General features: G+C 38.9%; 2 protein-coding genes across 2 annotated transcripts in view; both read left to right on the forward strand.

The window, feature by feature from the left end:
* The window catches only part of cdc42ep1b (CDC42 effector protein (Rho GTPase binding) 1b), a 31,772-nt gene extending 22,747 nt beyond the window's left edge, over positions 1 to 9,025 (forward strand). Inside the window, exon 4 of the mRNA XM_022662556.2 lies at positions 6,085 to 9,025. Within this exon, the coding sequence (XP_022518277.2) occupies positions 6,085 to 6,650 (566 nt within the window). The 3' untranslated portion in view covers positions 6,651 to 9,025. The remainder of the gene's footprint in view (positions 1 to 6,084) is intronic.
* A 1,196-nt stretch (positions 9,026 to 10,221) lies between these two features.
* Positions 10,222 to 17,995, forward strand: LOC103045320 (GTPase IMAP family member 8). Its single transcript, XM_049475792.1, has 4 exons — positions 10,222 to 10,315; positions 13,462 to 13,509; positions 13,856 to 14,518; positions 15,406 to 17,995. The coding sequence occupies exons 1-4, from the start codon at positions 10,300 to 10,302 to the stop codon at positions 17,733 to 17,735; spliced, it is 3,057 nt and encodes a 1,018-aa protein (XP_049331749.1). The 5' UTR covers positions 10,222 to 10,299; the 3' UTR covers positions 17,736 to 17,995.
* The last annotated feature ends 1,243 nt before the right edge of the window (positions 17,996 to 19,238 follow it).

Consider the following 19,238-nt stretch of genomic DNA (forward strand, 5'->3'; position numbering starts at 1 on the left):
TTACCAGACGTTGGGTTTTGGTCACTATACCTTTCAACAAATGTAGGTATTTTACGTCAATTTGACGTAGGATGAGATGTTTGGAGGACGTTGGATTTTGGTTACTTAACATTACGTCAAAAACAACTAAATACCAATGTCATATGTCGTCCCTATTCTACGTCAATTTGACGTTAGTATTAGACGTTATCTTGAATTTGATTCTTTGTCAACTGACGTCATGACCAACATTTAACCAGAAATTCACGTCGATTGACGTTGGTGGCCAGCTGGGTTATCACTTGCTCTTTCATGCGAACATATCCTACCTGAGATAAATTCTCCTCTAGATCACTGTTTCTCCTTCCTAGTTCTCCCTTCAAGTTTATCCTGAAACTCTGGAAAACACTAAATCCAGAGTAAATACTGTGTTTCCTCAGCAGACCACTGTGCATTCTTAGTCACGCCCACAGATGTCATCACTGTTCATGCTGAGGAACCTAGTATTCTTTGGTTCCTGCTGCAAACAAACCATCTTGGTTCCGGAACCAACTTTTGTTGGTGGAAACACGGCAAACCAGTTCAAAATTAGGTTCACAAACCAGAAACGTGCTGGTTCCACATCGATGGAAAAGCGCTGACACTGACTCAAATTGAATGTACTGAATGTGTGTGTAGTGTGTGCTACCTCCATGCTGTTTACTACTTGTGACAGGAAAGGAAGGAATAACGGTGACACACACACACATCCAATAAACACTTTGCCTGTTTTAGAGTCATCTAGAGTCACCAAGACAACAAACGAGCACACACACACAAGCACATCGAGTAGACAGGCCTGGCATCCCTACACTGTGACCGATTAAAAGGGCACTTGAATGTGTGTGTGTGTGTGTGTGTGTGTACAGTATTCTCTGTAGGAATTCTCTGTGTGGAATTCCCCCCTGTCCCTGGAGCGCTTACCCAACGCTGAAAGAATTTATCCAGAAAAAGAGAGAAGAGAGTTTAGAATGGGCACAGTGTGTGTGACTCGTCCAAATCAGTGTGATATATATACTCTCTCATTCAGACTGAATACCCCCCCCCTCTCTCTCTCTCTCTCTCTCCCTCACTCTTTTTTTCCCTTCTCTCTCTCTCTATGACTCTAGCTCTCTCTGACTCTCTCTTTATTCTTTTCTCTCTCTCGTTCTCTAACTCCATCTCTCTGTCTCTTATTCTTTAATTCTCTCTTTCTCTCCATTGCTGTCTCTCTCTCTTTTTCCTTTCGTCTTTTCTCTCTCTTTACCTCTACCTCCTTCTTTTCTCTCTCTCTGTTTCTGACTCTCACTCTCTCTTTTTTCCTTTTTTCCCTTGCCTTCTGTCTCTGACTTATGACGACATTTTAGGGCCACTCTTTAAAAAAATAAATAAAAACAGTTTACTTTGAGAATAAAGTTTTGTAATATTACAAGATTAAAGTCGTAATATTATTATTTATTCTCTATTCTTTCTGTCTCCCTTTCTCTCTGATTGGCATGCTCATTTTCTCTCCATCTCTTTTAGTCTCTCTCTCTCTGGTTGTCATTCTCTTTCTCTCTAACTCTCTTTCAGTCTCTCTCTCTTTGATTGTCATTCTCTATCTCTCTATAGATATCTTTCTCTGATCGTCATGCTCCTTTTCTCTATCTCTCTTTCAGTCTCTTTCTCTCTGATTGTCATTCTCCTTATCTCTATCTCTCTCTTTCAGTCTCTCTTTGATTGTCATGCTTTTTTCTCTTTGTCTCTTTCAGTGTCTTTCTCTCTCTCTGATTGTCATTCTCTTTCTGTCTACCTTTCTTTCAGTCTCTCTCTGATTGTCATGCTCATTTTCTCTCTATCTCTCTTTCAGTCTCTCTCTCTGATTGTCATTCTCTTTCTCTCTATCTCTCTTTCAGTCTCTCTCTCTCTGATTGTCATTCTCTTTCTCTCTATCTCTCTTTCAGTCTCTCTCTCTTTGATTGTCATTCTCTTTCTCTCTATATATATATCTCTTTCAGTCTCTCTCGGATTGTCATGCTCATTTTCTCTCTATCTCTCTTTCAGTCTCTCTCTGATTGTCATGCTCATTTTCTCTCTATCTCTCTTTCAGTCTCTCGGATGTCATGCTCCTTTTCTCTCTATCTCTCTTTCAGTCTCTCTCTGATTGTCATGCTCTTTTTCTCGCTATCTTTCTTTCAGTCTCTCTCTGATTGTCATGCTCATTTTCTCTCCATCTCTCTTTCAGTCTCTCTGATTGTCATGCTCATTTTCTCTCCATCTCTCTTTCAGTCTCTCTGATTGTCATGCTCATTTTCTCTCTATCTCTCTTTCAGTCTCTCTGATTGTCATGCTCATTTTCTCTCTATCTCTCTTTCAGTCTCTCTGATTGTCATGCTCCTTCTCTCTCTTTCTCTCTGATTGTCATGCTCCTTATCTCTATCTCTCTCTTTCAGTCTCTCTTTGATTGTCATGCTTTTTTATCTTTATGTCTCTTTCAGTGTCTTTCTCTCTCTCTGATTGTCATTCTCTTTCTCTCTATCTCTCGTTCAGTCTCTCTCTGGTTGGCATGCTCCTTTTCTCTCTTTCTCTCTCACGCTTTCTAGTCATTTCTGATGATGTGTTAACGCTGCTCTCTTGTGGAACTCTGATGAACTGTGACAATAATAATTTAATGTGTTTATGCGCCTGGTGTACAAAATCCATTATGCTAGTTTTATGTTCTCACTTGGTTTTAACATTAAATTAGGAAAAATCATCAAATGTATTTAGAATATTTGAATATTTGAATATTTAATTAGTACTGAGAGTACTGTTCTGGTATTACTAGAGAGGGATTCTATATCCCTGCATGTCATGTCATTCAATAAATTATAAAAAGTTATTAAATTAAAATTTATTATAGTAGGGTTAAAGTAAATAGTATAGGAAAACCTAGTATTGTATAAGCATTATTGTGCATGTATTTATTAATATATTAATTACATCATGGGACTACAATAATTTATATACTAAGCATGTTATTGCTGAAAAGTGATGTCATTTTACAAGAATCATTTAAAAGCTTAAAAATGCCAGATATTTCATAAAATTATGCTAAATTATATTAGAAGATTGGCCAGAATATTTTGCAAATGAATGGAAAAAGCACAAAACACATCCATCAAAATGACAACACAGGCTCTGCCAATACAGAAACGCACTGGTACAATCATGGTAGTTACAGTTAACAAACAAAACTTCCTTTTTCACTAATATTTCTCTGTACACACAACAAATTCAGAGATGTTACTACAGACGTAGACATAATTTTGTTGTGTTGTGACTCATTTCTGTTTCTGTTGTGACTGTATTTGCAGTGCGTTTCTGTATTTGCAGAATGTCTTGGCCACCTTAGAAGTGAATTAAATGGGAATTATCAACATTATTAAAATAACACTAACATTTAGTTTTTGGGTAAAAATGACATATTGTGAAAATAATATATTTTTTACATAAATGGTCCACTCTGAACTGCAGGCAGTTGTAAAAATATATAACTCAGTACTGACTTATCCAGTTATGACACTACGCTTGCCCTTTCGCTTTCATTCGTGTTCTGGATAAAAGGTCACGTATTGTATAATCATGGATGAGCCAGTTCACAGAAAGAAGTTCATCCAGGACTACTGTTACTAATGCTGCTTTAGCTTAGTCCAAACTTTTTTGTTGGGGGCCAGAAGGAGAAATATATTTGAAGTCACTGGCCACACACTCTGTAATAAAACAAATAATGAAATATACTACTTTAAATAATACTTTTTTCCTGATTACTTTCATTCACACATCATTTTACTTGACTTACTATCTTTATCTTTGACAGTGTTGTGTAAACTTAGATTTTTCAAATGTTTAATTTCGTGATGGCTCTTAATATTAAACTCCTTAATTACGGGAACTTTTACACTCTTTGGCCCATTTTCTGCACTTGAAATGCGCACTCTCTCCGCTTTTAGACTATTTGGCCCCGTTTTTCTGCGCTAAAAATGTGCACTCCCTCTGCTTTTACACTCTTTTGCCCCGTTTTTCTGCGCTAGAACTTCACTCTCGCCGCTTTTAGACTCTTTGCCCCGCTTTTCTGAGCTAGAAATGCACACTCTCTCCGCTTTTAGACTCTTTGGCCAGTTTTTCTGCGCTAGAAATGTGCATTCTCTTCGCTTTTAGACTCTTTGCCCCGTTTTTCTGCGATAGAAATGTGCACCCTCTCCGCTTTTAGACTCTTTACCCCATTTTTCTGCGCTAGAAATGCGCACCCTCTCCACTTTTAGACTCTTTGGCTCAATTTTCTGCTCTAGAAATGCGCACTCTCTCCGCTTTTACACTCTTTTGCCCCGTTTTTCTGCGCTAGAACTTCACTCTCTCCGCTTTTAGACTCTTTGGCCCGTTTTTCTGAGCTAGAAATGCACACTCTCTCCGCTTTTAGGCTCTTTTGCCCCCCGGAATATACCTGTGCCATCAGGGAAGAAAAAATCTATTCGTGGAATAACCTGGTCTATATTCAGTATATTCAGGTAGTCAGCTGACCTCATTCTTTCAGCAACCCCACATCATTTACTTAGTTCAATCCAGATGGGGACTTTTTTTTGGCCAGGCAGTGTTTTATTTGGTTGCAGTAGTATACTCTTGCAATGTATTTAAAATAAACTAATGTATTGTCATATTGCTAAGAATATATTTTTTGTGATATTATTTTATGGTCGTATTGCCCAGTCTTAGTAGGCAGTGTGCCAGAGCCAGTTTTAGGGAAGGACTTCTCTGCTAAAGGAAAATATGAGTGTTACAGTAACAGAAGGTAGGATTACAGTTTTTAGACTCAGCATCAGTTCACGTCACATCACATCATATTTTTTGGTGATTTACTTGTAAGTATAATTGACATGTTTAAGTCATGCACTGTAAGAAGAACACACAACAAGCTGTTACATTTCCAAAGACTGAACTTCTGGTTATACCAGCAAAACCATCTTTTCAACACAACGTCTCTATAAGCATCGACTCTCTCTCTCTCCCTGACAAAGGTTGCTAGGAACCTGGGTGTTCTGGTTGATGACCAACTCTCCTTCACGCACCATGTGGCCTCAGTTGCTCGGTCCTGCCGCTTTGCGCTTTATAACATCGGAAAAATTAGACTGTTTCTGACGCAACAGGCCACCCAACTCCTGGTACAAGCAGTGCTCATCTCACGCCTCGACTACTGCATTGCCCTGCTAACTGGCCTCCCGGCCTGCTTAGTAAAACCACTCCAAATGATCCAGAATGCAGCAGCACGTCTGGTCTTCAACCAGCCAAAATGGGCACATGTCACTCCGCTGCTCATTGAGCTCCATTGGCTACCGGTTGCCGCTCGCATCAAATTCAAAACTCTTACAATCGCCTACAAGGTGATGACAGAACAGGCTCCTTCCTACCTGCACTCGCTCCTGAAGGCTTACGCTACCTCCCGGCCGCTGCGCTCCTCCAATGAACGTCGCCTCGCTTTGCCAAACATTCACACAAAGCAATCCAGACTGTTCTCATACAGAGTTCCCCAATGGTGGAACAAACTACCTTCCACTACCAGATCAGGATAATCTCTCGCTATCTTTAATAAACTCCTGAAGACAGAGCTCTTCAAAGAGCACTTACTCTCCTAACACCTCTAACACACTAACTACTTCTAACCCCATTTCCTTCCTCCCCTACTTCACTTCTCTATCCCTTTATTTCCCTTTAAGCCCTAAAAAAAACGGATTATCTTAATTCCTATTACTTTTGTACTTCATTATTGTAAGTCACTTTGGACAAAAGCGTCTGCCAAATGAAATGAAATGTAATGTAATGTTTTACCTTAAACTTCTATTACCTTGTACTTGACTATTGTAAGTCGCTTTGGACAAAAGCCAAATGTAATGTAATGTAATGTAATGTAATTTCCCAGTAAGTTTCTACTGTTGCTCTTTAACACTAGGTCAAACTTCGTTGAGTTACCTGATGCAGATCACATGACTCTTCCAGACTCTTCACTCTTTACTATAAATATCTTTCTTAAAATCAGTTCTATTATAATTTACACATTTTTGTTTTCTCCTTTAGGTGTTCAGTCGGGTTTCGTTACACTGCCTCGTCTGTCCCGTCTCGACAGGAACTCAACAGAATCATCCCCTCCTCAGTCTCAGCAACGCAGAAGCTCAGAACCAGACCCAGACCCCTTCTCCACGCTCCACCGGTCCGACTCACTCACCTCCTTCACCGTGGATCTTGGACCCTCCCTCATGACCGAGCTCCTGGGACTCATCCACAGCTCCAGCAGCCACCAGGTGGCGTCACAGGACCTAGAGGATGAAGAGGAAGAGGAGGAGCCAAGCTCATTATTTGAGATGGCGGTAGAGAGTCCATGTTTGAGCAGTAGGGGGCGTTCCAGCAGTCCGGACTGGACCCAGCCGGACACTGAGATGGCTGAAAACGAGGACTCTGATAAACGACTGACGCCGGACGCGTCCATGTGGTCCCCAGTGAGGGTGGAGCCGACGATGGAGGCGGAAAGGTTCCAGCAGGCTGCTGACATCCTGTCACGCCATTATGGAGGGGGTGGAGTCGTAAAGGAGCGTCGTAAGGCACCGTTTGCTTTTCCTGAGGAAGAGGAGGAGATCAAAGTTTAAGAGCTTAAATTTAAAACTGTTCAGTTAATCAGAAGAAGCAATCAGAAGAAAAGCCAGTGCATGTTTGGTGTTTGAAGTTTACTTCTTTAGTTTATTGCTAGAGCTACAAGGTGAAGGAATGCTAAGTATTGGAAGCTGACATCAAACTGCAAATTAGCATGACGTGCCTGCCTTCAGGTGCTTTCATACCTGGTTTGTTTGGTCTGGACTAAAGTAACAGGGGTGAAAATCAATCAATCATTCAACCTTCATGTCCACTCTGTAATTTATTATGTACTTTTTTCAATGCAGCCAAGCCTTTACAAAATTAAAGGGACTGAAAAATATGTTTAAATTATAAAAAAAAGCAAACAATACAAGATTTTATTAAAAAGAAATAAAATAATTCAGAATAAAAGAATATGCAGACAGGCTAAAATGTAAAGCAATAAAACTTTGCTAGTATTGACCCACGCCCTTGACTGGGCAGAGAAGAAGAAAAGAGGGGGAGCGAACTCAAGAGTATTTGGGATGGAGTTCGGGGCAGCTTCACTGTAAAGCGTGAAAAATGATAAAATTAAAGAAGGAGGAAGATGGGGAGGAGGTGGGTGCGAGGTTGTTCAACGAGCAGGTAGAGAGGAAGTGGCGGTTTAAATAGGGAAGGAAGTGGGAGGAGTTAGGGCGTGGATCAATCTCCCAAAACTTAGTTATGATACATAACTCCACAAAGAGATACAAAATGTAAATAATAAAATATAAACACAATTAAAGAAATAAAGAACTAAAATAACACCAAAATTATAAAAAAGGTAATTGATGGAAATAAAATAGAAAAATAAACAATAATAAGAAAGTATAAAAAAATACGAACTAAATACATGAAATAAAAAGGTAAAATGCCAAAAGTAAAACCAGTAAGAAAACAAATATAGAGATTAGATTAATAAAATAAATAAAAAGGTAAAACATAAAATTAGATCAATAAAATGACAAAATAAATAAAAGGGTAAAAGAAAAACTCAGTAAAAAAAAAAAAAAACTGTTATTGGCTGTCTGAAGGTGGTTAGAGGCTAATAGTACCAAATGTGGCAAGAACCACAGTACAGGCAAAGTATCAAAATTTAGTCCAACCAAAAGAGGTCTCTGTCCAGATATGGTCCAGTTCTTCTGTAGATAGTTTGGACAATTACAGGAAGTAAAGGCATTATAAGGTTATCATCAACCATTACAGGACAAAAATGAAGTGGTGTTGTGCCGAAATCAGACCCCCACGGCGATAAGGTGCATCTTACTGCAGTGTGGGTTCAAACAGATTACACTATGACCGTATCTACTGTAACTGTAGATGAACCCATATTTATAAACTGAAATAAAAGAAATCCAGGGAAATCTGTAACGCTCAATCTGCCGCAAAACTTTTGCATTTGAAGAATTTAGATTCTGGCAAAGAGGCAAAATTCATCATAACACCTGGAAAGGCAAATCGCCAAACTGATTGCAATGTGAAAGCCAAACTAAGTGGACTAAATGTAAAATATACAATATAACAAACGCATTAACCACGGTTCAGACAGTTAGGTGTGAACATGCCTTAAATTATCAAACATTCTCTACAAAACACAAAAGCATATCTTATATGTTTTGTTGTGTTGTTAGTATATTGCCAATAGATGGGATATAAACTTTCATCATTGTTAGCTACATTAGCTCCAGTGCAGAACTTAACAAGTGAACTTCAGTCATCAAACACATCTTGTATGATCGAATACATTTGGTTTAGAGGGCAAACTGAGCAGATTTTGTTTTCCCCTTAAAACTTAGACTTTAAACCACAAGGAAACTGAGATCTACAATGGTGGACATTTTGCTTTTTTATGCTACATATATTTCTGATGTACATCCATTTTAATACTCTTACATTTACACACATTTAATACACTTACATGTAAGGAAACCTTACAGCTATGTAATTTAATACAGTATGATGATTATTATTATTTTTATGCATCAGGCTGAAGCTCCAACAGACTGTACACAAACTCTCATACAAATGCTTCTCCATAAACAAATAGCACAAAATTATGTAAAGAAACTTTTAACGTTTACTGGTAGTTAGCAGCTTCAGCAGTTGGTTGGTCTTGAGCAATGAACAGTGAGCAGATTCTGTTTCTGATTGGCTCAGTCAGATGTAGTCCAGTAGAAGATGAAAAATTGATTTTCAGTGTTTTAGTGCTGGTATCTGTATAGTTTATACAATGGCAAATATAAACTAATATCTTTACAATAACTTTAATGTATCAGAGAGCAGGTGCAAGTATCACTCATGGAAATAATCCTCATGTTTAAATACACTACATGATATTTCTGTACAAAAAAATAAAAAGATTTTTTGTAAAGTGATGGAGTAATTTCTTCTAGATCAATGATGTGACAGAAATCTTATTAAAATTAATACAATTATTAAAATGTGTTCAGGGTTAAGGACTGGGTGGAAATGGATTCAGGGTGGGTTTGGCTGAAAGGATTTTGCTTGGGGCTTAGATAAGGATCAGGTTTTGAATTGAGTTATTGATATATGGGGTTGGAATTCATTTGAATAGGGATATAAATTGTGTTGAGGTATAATATATTTTGGTTATATTTTGGGATATACATTTATTGGGCTTGTTGATAGAAATGAGTTGACGTCAAGTATTGAAGTAAAGGAAATGGGTGCTGGGGTGAAGTTAGATTTGTTTGAGTTGGGAGTGTATTGTAATGAATATGTATTGAGTTTTGAATGAGATTATGGAAGGGGTTTGGGCTGAGGTCGAGATGGATGTTAGGGTGGTGTTGAGATTGGGATGGATGTTAGGGCTGAGGTTGGGATGGATGTTAGGGCTGATGTTGGGATGGATGTTAGGGCTGAGGTTAGGATAGGTGTTAGGGCTGAGGTTAGGATAGATGTTAGGGCTGATGTTAGGATGGATATTAGGGCCGAGGTTGGGATGGATGTTAGGGCGGGGTTAGGATGGATGTTAGGGCTGAGGTTAGGATGGATGTTAGGACTGAGGTTAGGATGGTTGTAAGGGTGGTGTTGAGGTCGGGATGGATGTTAGGGCTGAGGTTGGGATGGTTGTTAGGGTGGTGCTGAGGTTGGGATGGATGTTAGGGCTGAGGTTAGAATGGATGTTAAGGTGGTGTTGAGTTTGGGATGGAGTTTGGGTTGAGGTTAGGGTGTATTTTGGTTATAGGTTTGGGATATACAGTAGAATGGAGTTGAGTTTCAGATAGAGTTGATGTTAAAATGGATTTGGGGATGGGGGTGTTATTATTTGGGATGGTGTTTGGATGCAGTTGAGGTTGGAATGGGGTTGGGTTTAATTGGGATCTAAAAAACTTAAATCCCAAGTTTCTGCAGCTGGATAAACCACTGGTGGACTCAATGCTGCATGTAAATCAGGGAAGTGCTCTTTGGTGTGTGTGTGTGTGTGTGTGTGTGTGTGTGTAGCGTGAAGGGTGTGATCAGGTGTGCTCTTCGAACAGCTGTAAAAGTATGACCTTTATTCCAATAAGGAAGTTCTTAGAGCAGAAACTGAGGACAAGCACTGGATACTGTTCTCTGAAAGATCGAGCGGTTTAACAGTCTGGATGTTTTCTGGATATTCCTTCTATAGAAATCATCAATCAAATGGAGTCCGATGTCTGTAAGTATTCTATAGTGGATTCTGGCTTTTGCTTATTATGTATATCTACACAGTTTACGTCTTGTTGAATTGACAGTCATTGACTGTCGTTTTCTACAACAAATCATAGTAGGGATATAAATATTAAGATCATTTCATTAAAAAAGAAGTATTGTATAACTGTAATGAACCTTAATATTACATTAATTGCTGACATTTCTAAAAAAAAACAATTCTTGTGATCTTTGCCCCAACTATGGTTAGCCACACCTATCATTACAACATTAAAGCAGTATCACTAGTGTTAAATTACAAATAACATCTGTAAATCTTAATTCTCTTCAGTTTTAGAAATGTTTAAACACTTCTGTTGTCATAAGGCTGTGATACACAATAAGAGTTCATTCTGAGTTTCCTCTGCAGGACTTTCTGTGGTATAAGTTATTAGTGAAGAGAATACTGTAGACTGGATAGAAGACAGACACAATTGCAGTAAAAACTGTGCACTGTTATTGGCTATTGGAAAATTGTCTTTTTTACCAGATACACAGCACTGCCTACAGTCTACTTCACACCAATTTAGTTCACAACCTCTATACACTGGCAAAGGCCTGATAGTGGGTGCCACATTAATTATTATTATTCCATATATCGTTGCTGTCCAATGAAAAACACGTATCTCCATTTTTGTCGATTTTTAGTTTACTACATAATTTGAATAGACAAACTGTCCCTTACACTGTGCCAAAATTTCTTGATGAACAGTCCAATAGAAGCTCTTCAAAATGACCTGAAATAAACTCTTTTTACATTGACTTACACTGAAAGTTTATAAGGTTTTTTCTCCCTACTGTAGGGGTGTCCAAACTTTTTTTTTTGTTGGGGGCCAGAAGGAGAAATATATTTGAAGTCACGGGCCACAGACTCTGTAATAAAACAAATAATGAAATATACCACTTTAAATAATACTTTTTTCCTGATTATTTCATTTACACACCATTTCACTTGACTTACTAACTTTATCTTTGACAGTGTTGTGTAAACTATAATTTTCAAATTGATGTTTAATTTCATGATGTCTCTTAATATTAAACTCCTTAATTACGGCAACTTTTAGACTCTTTGGCCTGTTTTTCTGCGCTAGAAATGAGCACTCTCTCCGCTTTTAGACACTTTGGCCCGTTTTTCTGCGCTAGAAATGAGCACTCTCTCCACTTTTAGACTCTTTGCCCCGTTTTTCTGCGCTAGAAATGCGCACCCTCTCCGCTTTTAGACTCTTTTGCCTCGTTTTTCTGCACTAGAAATGCACACCCTCTCCGACTCTTTGCCCCGTTTCTGACACCTAGCGTTGAAATCTTGAATCTCACATTATAAAAACCTGCTTAACAGCGGGCCAACTTTCATTCTATTTCTAAAATACCTCGCGGGCCGCTCCAAAAAAGGAAACGGGCCGCAGTTTGGACACCCCTGCCCTACTGTAAAGTTGCTGTTTTAGAGATAAGTGTTTTTAATTGGACAGCGACGATATATGTATATACAGTATGTTAACTGAAAGTAACACCAGTTTTTTTACACAGTTCCCTGAGAATAAAGTAGGTCAAACAAGTGACTGCACGTCAGCCTTATATGAAATCATGAGCTAAATGAGAAAATTGCAGGTTCCATAATTCCAGATCTTCAGAGAATCAAAAACATATGTCAAGTTTTTGTCAAGCACTCAGTGCGGTTTTCATTTTAAAAGAAAACATTTTATGCTATGCATTAACACCAGCAACATGACTCCTGGGGAGCACAACTTTCTTCATACTTTTTGTTATATTTATTTAGCATTATATTTTTATGGCATATGTATTAAATATTTCATAGTTATGTGTAGATTATTGCAGTTAAAATAGTAGAAAAGCATGTAAAGCAAATATATTTACCACACCCTTTACACCTCACTGTGGTGACAAGCACATTTGTGGTGCTTGAAATATGATATAATTAATTATAACATGAGTATTGCTAAACTGATGGCTCAGGGAGTTTTCATTATTATTGTTATCAAAGTTTTTTGAATGTTTGTAAAGGCTAGGGACACAAAAACAGATAGAATAGAATGACCTTTGTAAAATTAATAATTAAAGATTTACTTTTCAATTATAATGAAATTGTGCACCTAATAAACCTGCTCTGCACATTTCTCTGATTTAACTTACCCCTGCTATACTGAAAGCACTTGTTAATGAGCTGGGGTGGGTTTCCCAAAAAATGATCAATCTTATCGAATAACTAACGAACTAACGAATGACGTAAGTAAAAAATGATCCAGTTCTGCGAGTGTTTCCCAAAGAGCTTCGCAAAGTGAAAATTAAGGAACAAGGTTAAAGAACGTCTTTGTTGACTCCTCCCCCGAAACATCGCGCTCAATCGATCCACAAATATCGATTCAAGACTGCCAAAAATAATGTTTTTATTCACTATTACACCCTAAAAACATAGTTTAGTGTTTTATAATCTAATCTATGAAGATAGAAGTTAATGCAGGGACTCAAATCAAAAAGTACCAGTCAAAAGTTTGGACACACCATCTCACTCAATGCTTTTATTTTTTAAGATTTTACCTACATTGTAAATGAATACTGAAGTCATTCAGACTCTAAAGGAACACAAAAAGAATCATCTAGTAAACTTAAAAGTGTTAAACAAACCAAAATACAGGGAGCTGTTAACTTGTGGTTTCTGAGGCTGGTAGCTCTGATGAAATTATCCTGAGCAACAGAGTTAACTCTTGTTCTTCCTTTCCTGGGGTGGTCCTGATGAGAGCCTGTTTTATCATTATATTTTTGATGATCTTTGCGTTTGCATTTGAGGATACTTTCACAGCTCTTGAAATTTATTTCCCAAAAGTATTTTTTCTTTACTTAGTTCAGTAGTTCTTGCCATAATCTGGATTAGAGCATTACTCAAATAGAGTTATTCACTGTATACCTGTAACTCTACCTCTTCACAACTTTACAACAAGAAATTCAAGTAATTAACTCCTGACATGGTTTTTAACATGCAAGTAACATGCATTTAATGTGTTAAGTTATATCAGTTATTATTTTAAAAGTCTTGGGGGATGCCACACTTCAATTTTTACTTTAAAAAGACACTGATACTATATTATACTTTCCCTACAGATTCTGCGAAGGTCCAAAGAAGACGAAGCATAACTCCACCCCCCAATGGTAAGTAACCACAGTATTACAGCACTGCTTCATTTAAATTTTCATTTTCATTCATGTTGAGAACCCCTGTTTAAGACCACTTGACCACTCCAGAACATGAGGCAGGTCTTGTGGAGTTGTACTTTTACCTAACATAAGTGCTCAATGAAAAAACAACAATTGAGACAATTAAGACATAACAAAATTGTGGAGTGCTTACTTTATCAGGTCAGAAATGTTTTGGGGTTTTTTGACAGTAGGGAATCTATGCGATATTGACAGGTGGTTTTAACGTTGTGGCAGATCAGTGTAGAGTCTTTCAAAGGGTAATATCTAAACTATAATGTTTGCCGCATTCATATTTCAGTGTCTGAGGAGCAGAGGATCGTTTTGCTAGGAAAGAATGGCCTGAACAGCAGAGTGGGGAACTTCATTCTGGGCAAAGATGCTTTTAATACTGAAGCTCCTCCTCCTTCAGTAGAGCAGCACAGTGAGAGAGCTTCAGAAACAGTTGAGGGAAGAAACATCACCCTCATCAACACAGCTCACCTGTTCCATCCTCAGCTATCTGTGGAAGAGCTGAATCAGAGAGTGAGAGAGTGCATGACTCTGGGTTCTCCTGGACCTCATGTTCTAGTTCTGGTTCTACAGCCGGACGACTTCACAGAGACAGACCGGGACAGGCTGTATCACATCCTCCACTCTCTGTCTGAGGAGTCCCAAAAACACACCCTGGTGGTAACAACACAAAAGCTGCAGTCAGACTCCAGCATTGATCGATTCCAGGAGAACCTTGTGAAGAAGATCATTGATGAGTGCAGCAGCGTGCACTTTGAGATTAAGAAGGGGTGTAGTTGTGCTGATCTTGTGAAAGTGATTCAAATGTTGATTGAAAAAAATGGAGGGAGTCACATTATCTGGGAGACACATGAAGCAGCTTCTCCTACAACAGAACGGCCGTTCAGAAAGTCTGAACATATACAGATGAGGGGAGATATGGAGAAACTAGAGGAAGAAGACATATATCGTGGTAAGTAGTGATGACCCAGACCCTTGACCCAGACTTGTACTCTCTATAGACAGGTGTGTCTTAAATTCACACACCAGGGACTAGGAACTTGACTCAGATCTATACTCTAGAAACTTGACAAAGATTTGCACACCATAGACTTAGAATATGACCCAGAAGTGGATTATAAAGATATAACATGCATTTGACTTCACTCAGATTTGCACACAAAGGACTCAGGACCTTACCTAGACTTGTACTTGAATTAGGACTTGACCCAGTAGTGAGCAATACAGACATGCCCCAGACTAGTACTGTAGAGATGATTGTACTCAGAATTGCTCACCGAGGACTTAGGAATTAAATTGTACTCTAGAGACATGACTTGAATTTGCACAGCATAGACTTGAGACTTAAATTTACATTTTAAAGATACAACTTAGATTCACACACCAGGGACTTGATTTGTACCATAGAGACCTGACTTGGATTGGTCTGCCAAAAACTTGGGACTTTACTCAGATTTGTATTCTAGACATGGATTCACACAAAAGAGACTTGGGACTATTTTAGATACCTCATTTAGAATTGCATACCAATAACTTAGAACATAAATTGTGCTGGCTTTGATCACTTAGACTTGCATGCCATAGACTTGGCCCTTGACCCAGACACCAGAAATGTAGACATGAGATAGACCTAAAGACTTGACAATTGGACTCACGTCTAACTTAAGACTTGGGAAACTTGAGACACAATCCACATTGGCTCCCCTGAGCCATGCCTTGCACTTATTCGTACACCAGAGCCTTCAGATTTGTAATAAATAGCTGACTCGGACTTGTATACAGAAAGCTTATCACTTTGTGTCATTATGATTATTTCACATTTTTGCTTGTTTATTTTAGATTTAGAGTGTGAAGCATCGGCCTTCTCTTCTAAGACCCTGAAACCACAGCTGAACCTGGTGGTGTGTGGGAGGAACCAAGAAGTAAAGGCATCCTTATTAGACCTCTTGTTGGACAGAAATACCTCTAAACCCAATGTTGAGCAATCCAGCTCAGTGTGTGTGAGGAGGGAGGCAGAAGTATGTGGACGTCTGATCTCCCTGGTGGAGCTTCCAGCTCTCTACAGCTCTAAGCTCTCAGAGGAGGAAGTGATGCGGGAGACTCTCCGCAGTGTCTCTCTCTATGATCCTGGAGTTCATGCTTTTCTCTTTGTCGTTCCTGCTGGGCCTCTTACTGATGAAGATAAGAGAGAGCTGGAGAAGATCCAGAAAATCTTTGGCTCAAGGATTAAGGAGAACAGCATTGTCCTTTTTACAACCGAGTTGAACGCTGATAGAGGAGAGGTAGCTGCATGGTTAGATTCCGAAACCATACAACTTCTCAGTATGTGTGAAGGCAGATACAAAGTCTTGGAGAAAATGGAAAATGCAAACCTCAAACCAGTTCCAACTCTACTGGATGAGTTAGTGACTATGGCAACCAGAAACAAGCCTGCTGATCCTTTTGACGCAGAGTGTCTGAGAATAGTCCTGATTGGGAAAACTGGGAATGGGAAGAGTGCAACAGGAAATTCGATTTTAGGTTTGAGTCAATTCGATTCCAGGGCTAGCATGAGAGGTGTGACCTCAAAGTGCCAGAAAGAGTTCGGTAAAGTCCTGGGAAAGTCTGTTGCTGTTGTCGACACACCAGGACTCTTTGACACCAGATTCACTACTGAAAAAGTGACAGAGGAAATCGCTAAGTGCATCTCCCTATCTGCACCCGGACCCCACGCTTTCATCATTGTGTTAAGCATTGGAAGATTTACAAAGGAGGAGATGGACACTGTAGACCTAATTAAGGACATCTTTGGACCCGAGGCTGTAAAGTACAGTGTAGTTCTGTTCACTCGAGGAGATGAGCTGGCAGGTGAGACGATTGAGGAATACGTCGAGAGATGCGGCCATGACGACGTGAACAAACTGATCAAGGACTGCGGCGGACGAGTTCACATGTTTAATAACAAAGTAAACCACTCTAGCCAAGTGAGCGAGCTTCTCAGAAAGATCGAGGAAATGATCCAGTTTAACAGGAACAATTACTTCACCAATGATATGCTAAAGTTAGCAGAGAGGACCATACAGCAGAAAACAGAGGACATACTGAGAGGGAAAAAGATGGAGATCCAAAACAGTATAAAGTCTCTGAGGAAGGATTACATGAAAGAAGTAGAGAGGAACACACTGCACAATAAGAGAGAAAGAGAGCAAGCGGAGGTGAAGCAACGTCATGTGAAAAAGGAGATTGAGAAGCGCATGAAGCTGTTCACAGCTGTAACAGAGAAAAGGGAGGACAGAAAACAGAAGGAACTGGAAATAGAGAGAGAGAAAGAACTAACGGGAACAAACCTGAGACCGGCTGCTGCTGAGGAACATCCTAAACAAAGCACAAAGAAAATGATAAAAATGTTTGAAGGAATCATAAACCAAGACAAACAGGACCAGCAGTCTGAGACCGAACGAAGGAAAAAGATGGAGCGAGAGCAGATTAAGAGAGAGAACAAGGACATTTCAGTACAAACAACAAAAGAGCGCAAGGATAAAGGACAGGAGCAGAAAGTGTGTGAGGAGAAAAGAAGTGAAGAGGAGAGGAAAATGCTGGATAGGCTGGAGCTGGAGCGAGAGAGACAGGAAGAGCTGAGGAGGAGAGAAGAGGAAGACAGGATGAAAAAAGAAAGCGAAGATAAAAAGCGTAAGCAAGAAAGAAAGGAGAGAACAGTATGTGAGGAAGAAGGAAGTGAAGAGGAGAGGAAAATGCTGGAGAGGCTGGAGCGAGAAAGACAGGAAGAGTTGAGGAGGAGAGAAGAGGAAGACAGGATGAAAAAAGAAAGTGAGGATAAAAAGCATAAGGAAGAAAGAAGGGAGAGAAAAGTGTGTGAGGAGGAAGGAGGTGAGGAAGAGTGGAAAAAGATGGAGAGGCTGGAGCTGGAACGAGAGTGTCAGGAAGAGCTGAGAAGAATAGAAGAGGAAGAAAGGATGAGGAAAGAGAGAGAAAATAAAGAGCACGAGGAGATGAAGAACCGTTTTGAGAAAAGACTAAATGAACTTAAGATCCAGTACGAGATGGAGGCTCGAGCACAGGCCGAGCTGATCAGTGATTTAATGCCTCTGTTGGAAGAGGAAATCTCAGAAGCGGTGAATCGCGGCAAGGGTAAAAAGAAAGGCACGAAAGCTCAGTGTGTTTTTCTCTGAAGGCATGAGAGAGAAGAGCATGTAAATATGTATTATAATCTACATGTTTGACTTTACATTGTTCATATTTTCTAAATAAGCAAAACAAAAATTCTCTAGGGTATCATAGTGCCTATACATTGTTTTTATTAGTTTATTTGTTGGCAGTTACTGTATATAATCAATCTCTTGTGGAAAAAGACAAATGTAAGTAAATGAAAAAAAAAAAATTCTTAAGGTGTTCTTATTGTTTAAAAAAAAAAAAAACACTTGAAAAAAATGTGATATATTGACAAGCTCCAAAGTGGTGTTATGTATCCATAACTAAGTTTTGGGAGTTGATCCACGCCCTCACTCCTCCCACTTCCTTCCCTATTTAAAAACGTCACTTCCTCTCTACCTGCTCGTTGAACAACCTCGCACCCACCTTCTCCCCATCTTCCTCCTCCTTTAATTTTATTATTTTCCTCATGTTTCTCTTCGTGTGAGAGGGGGGGCTTCAGCTTCACGCTTTACAGCGAAGCTGCCCCGACCTCCACCCCAAATACTCTGAGTTCCCTCCCCCTCTTTTATTCTTCTCTACCCAGTCAAGGGCATGGGTCAATACTAGCAAAATTATGATTATAGACTTAAAGACACATCTGGCATGCTATCATGGCATCATTATGTATTCAATTCAGTATTTATCCTAATTAAGAAGCCTAAAGCATAGTGTTGCTTTGCTGTTACAATGTGTGTTAGTGCACCCTGCTGAAGAGAAGTGGAACTACAGAGCTAAATCTAACACTAACACAGGCCAAATTCCAAATCCATGCTTTAACCCCTCCTCAAAAAACAAACAAACAAACAAAAAAATAAAATAAAATAAACACGTTTGCAATTAATTTTTGCAGTAACTTTTTCTCTGGATTTAAAGAGACCTCCTGTCAGTCGCTTTTTTCAGATGTTCCCTTTAAATCCACCCACATCTCATTTACAGGTAAAGGGTAAACAAACATAATAGAACACAGTTGGTACAAATTATGTGAATTAATGGAGTTGATTCTACACAGTTTAATAAAAAAAAAACTAAACAACTTCAAAGAGAAGATCCAGTCAAATAAAAAATATCGTATTTTTATTAGGTATGTAATTATGTAAAAAATAAATTATAAGTGAGATATGCTTTATTCACCTACATCACCATTGTCTAACAAAACAAAGCTGTGAGGTACAGAAGTAGTTTTGTGTACCTGGGTACTGGCAATGCCACTTCACTGCTGCATTCCCAAATGCACTTCTTTAAAAAGAAAGACATTTTTATAATTTAGAAAATCAGTAGAGATCACCATTTCCATCTAAGATGTTACTGTGCTAGCTATCTAGCTAAGGATAGTCATATTAATAATACCCAGCCAGCATTTCCAACCAGATGAACGTTAGCAGAGACAGCAAACTAGATAAACCCGGTTATGAGCTTAATTTACCTTAAACTGGTTATTTTCTTGTTTTAACGTCAAAACGAATGGAAGGAACCCTTAATCA

This window comes from Astyanax mexicanus, chromosome 3 (genome assembly GCF_023375975.1).
Source record: "Astyanax mexicanus isolate ESR-SI-001 chromosome 3, AstMex3_surface, whole genome shotgun sequence".
Classification (NCBI taxonomy): Eukaryota; Metazoa; Chordata; class Actinopteri; order Characiformes; family Acestrorhamphidae; genus Astyanax; species Astyanax mexicanus.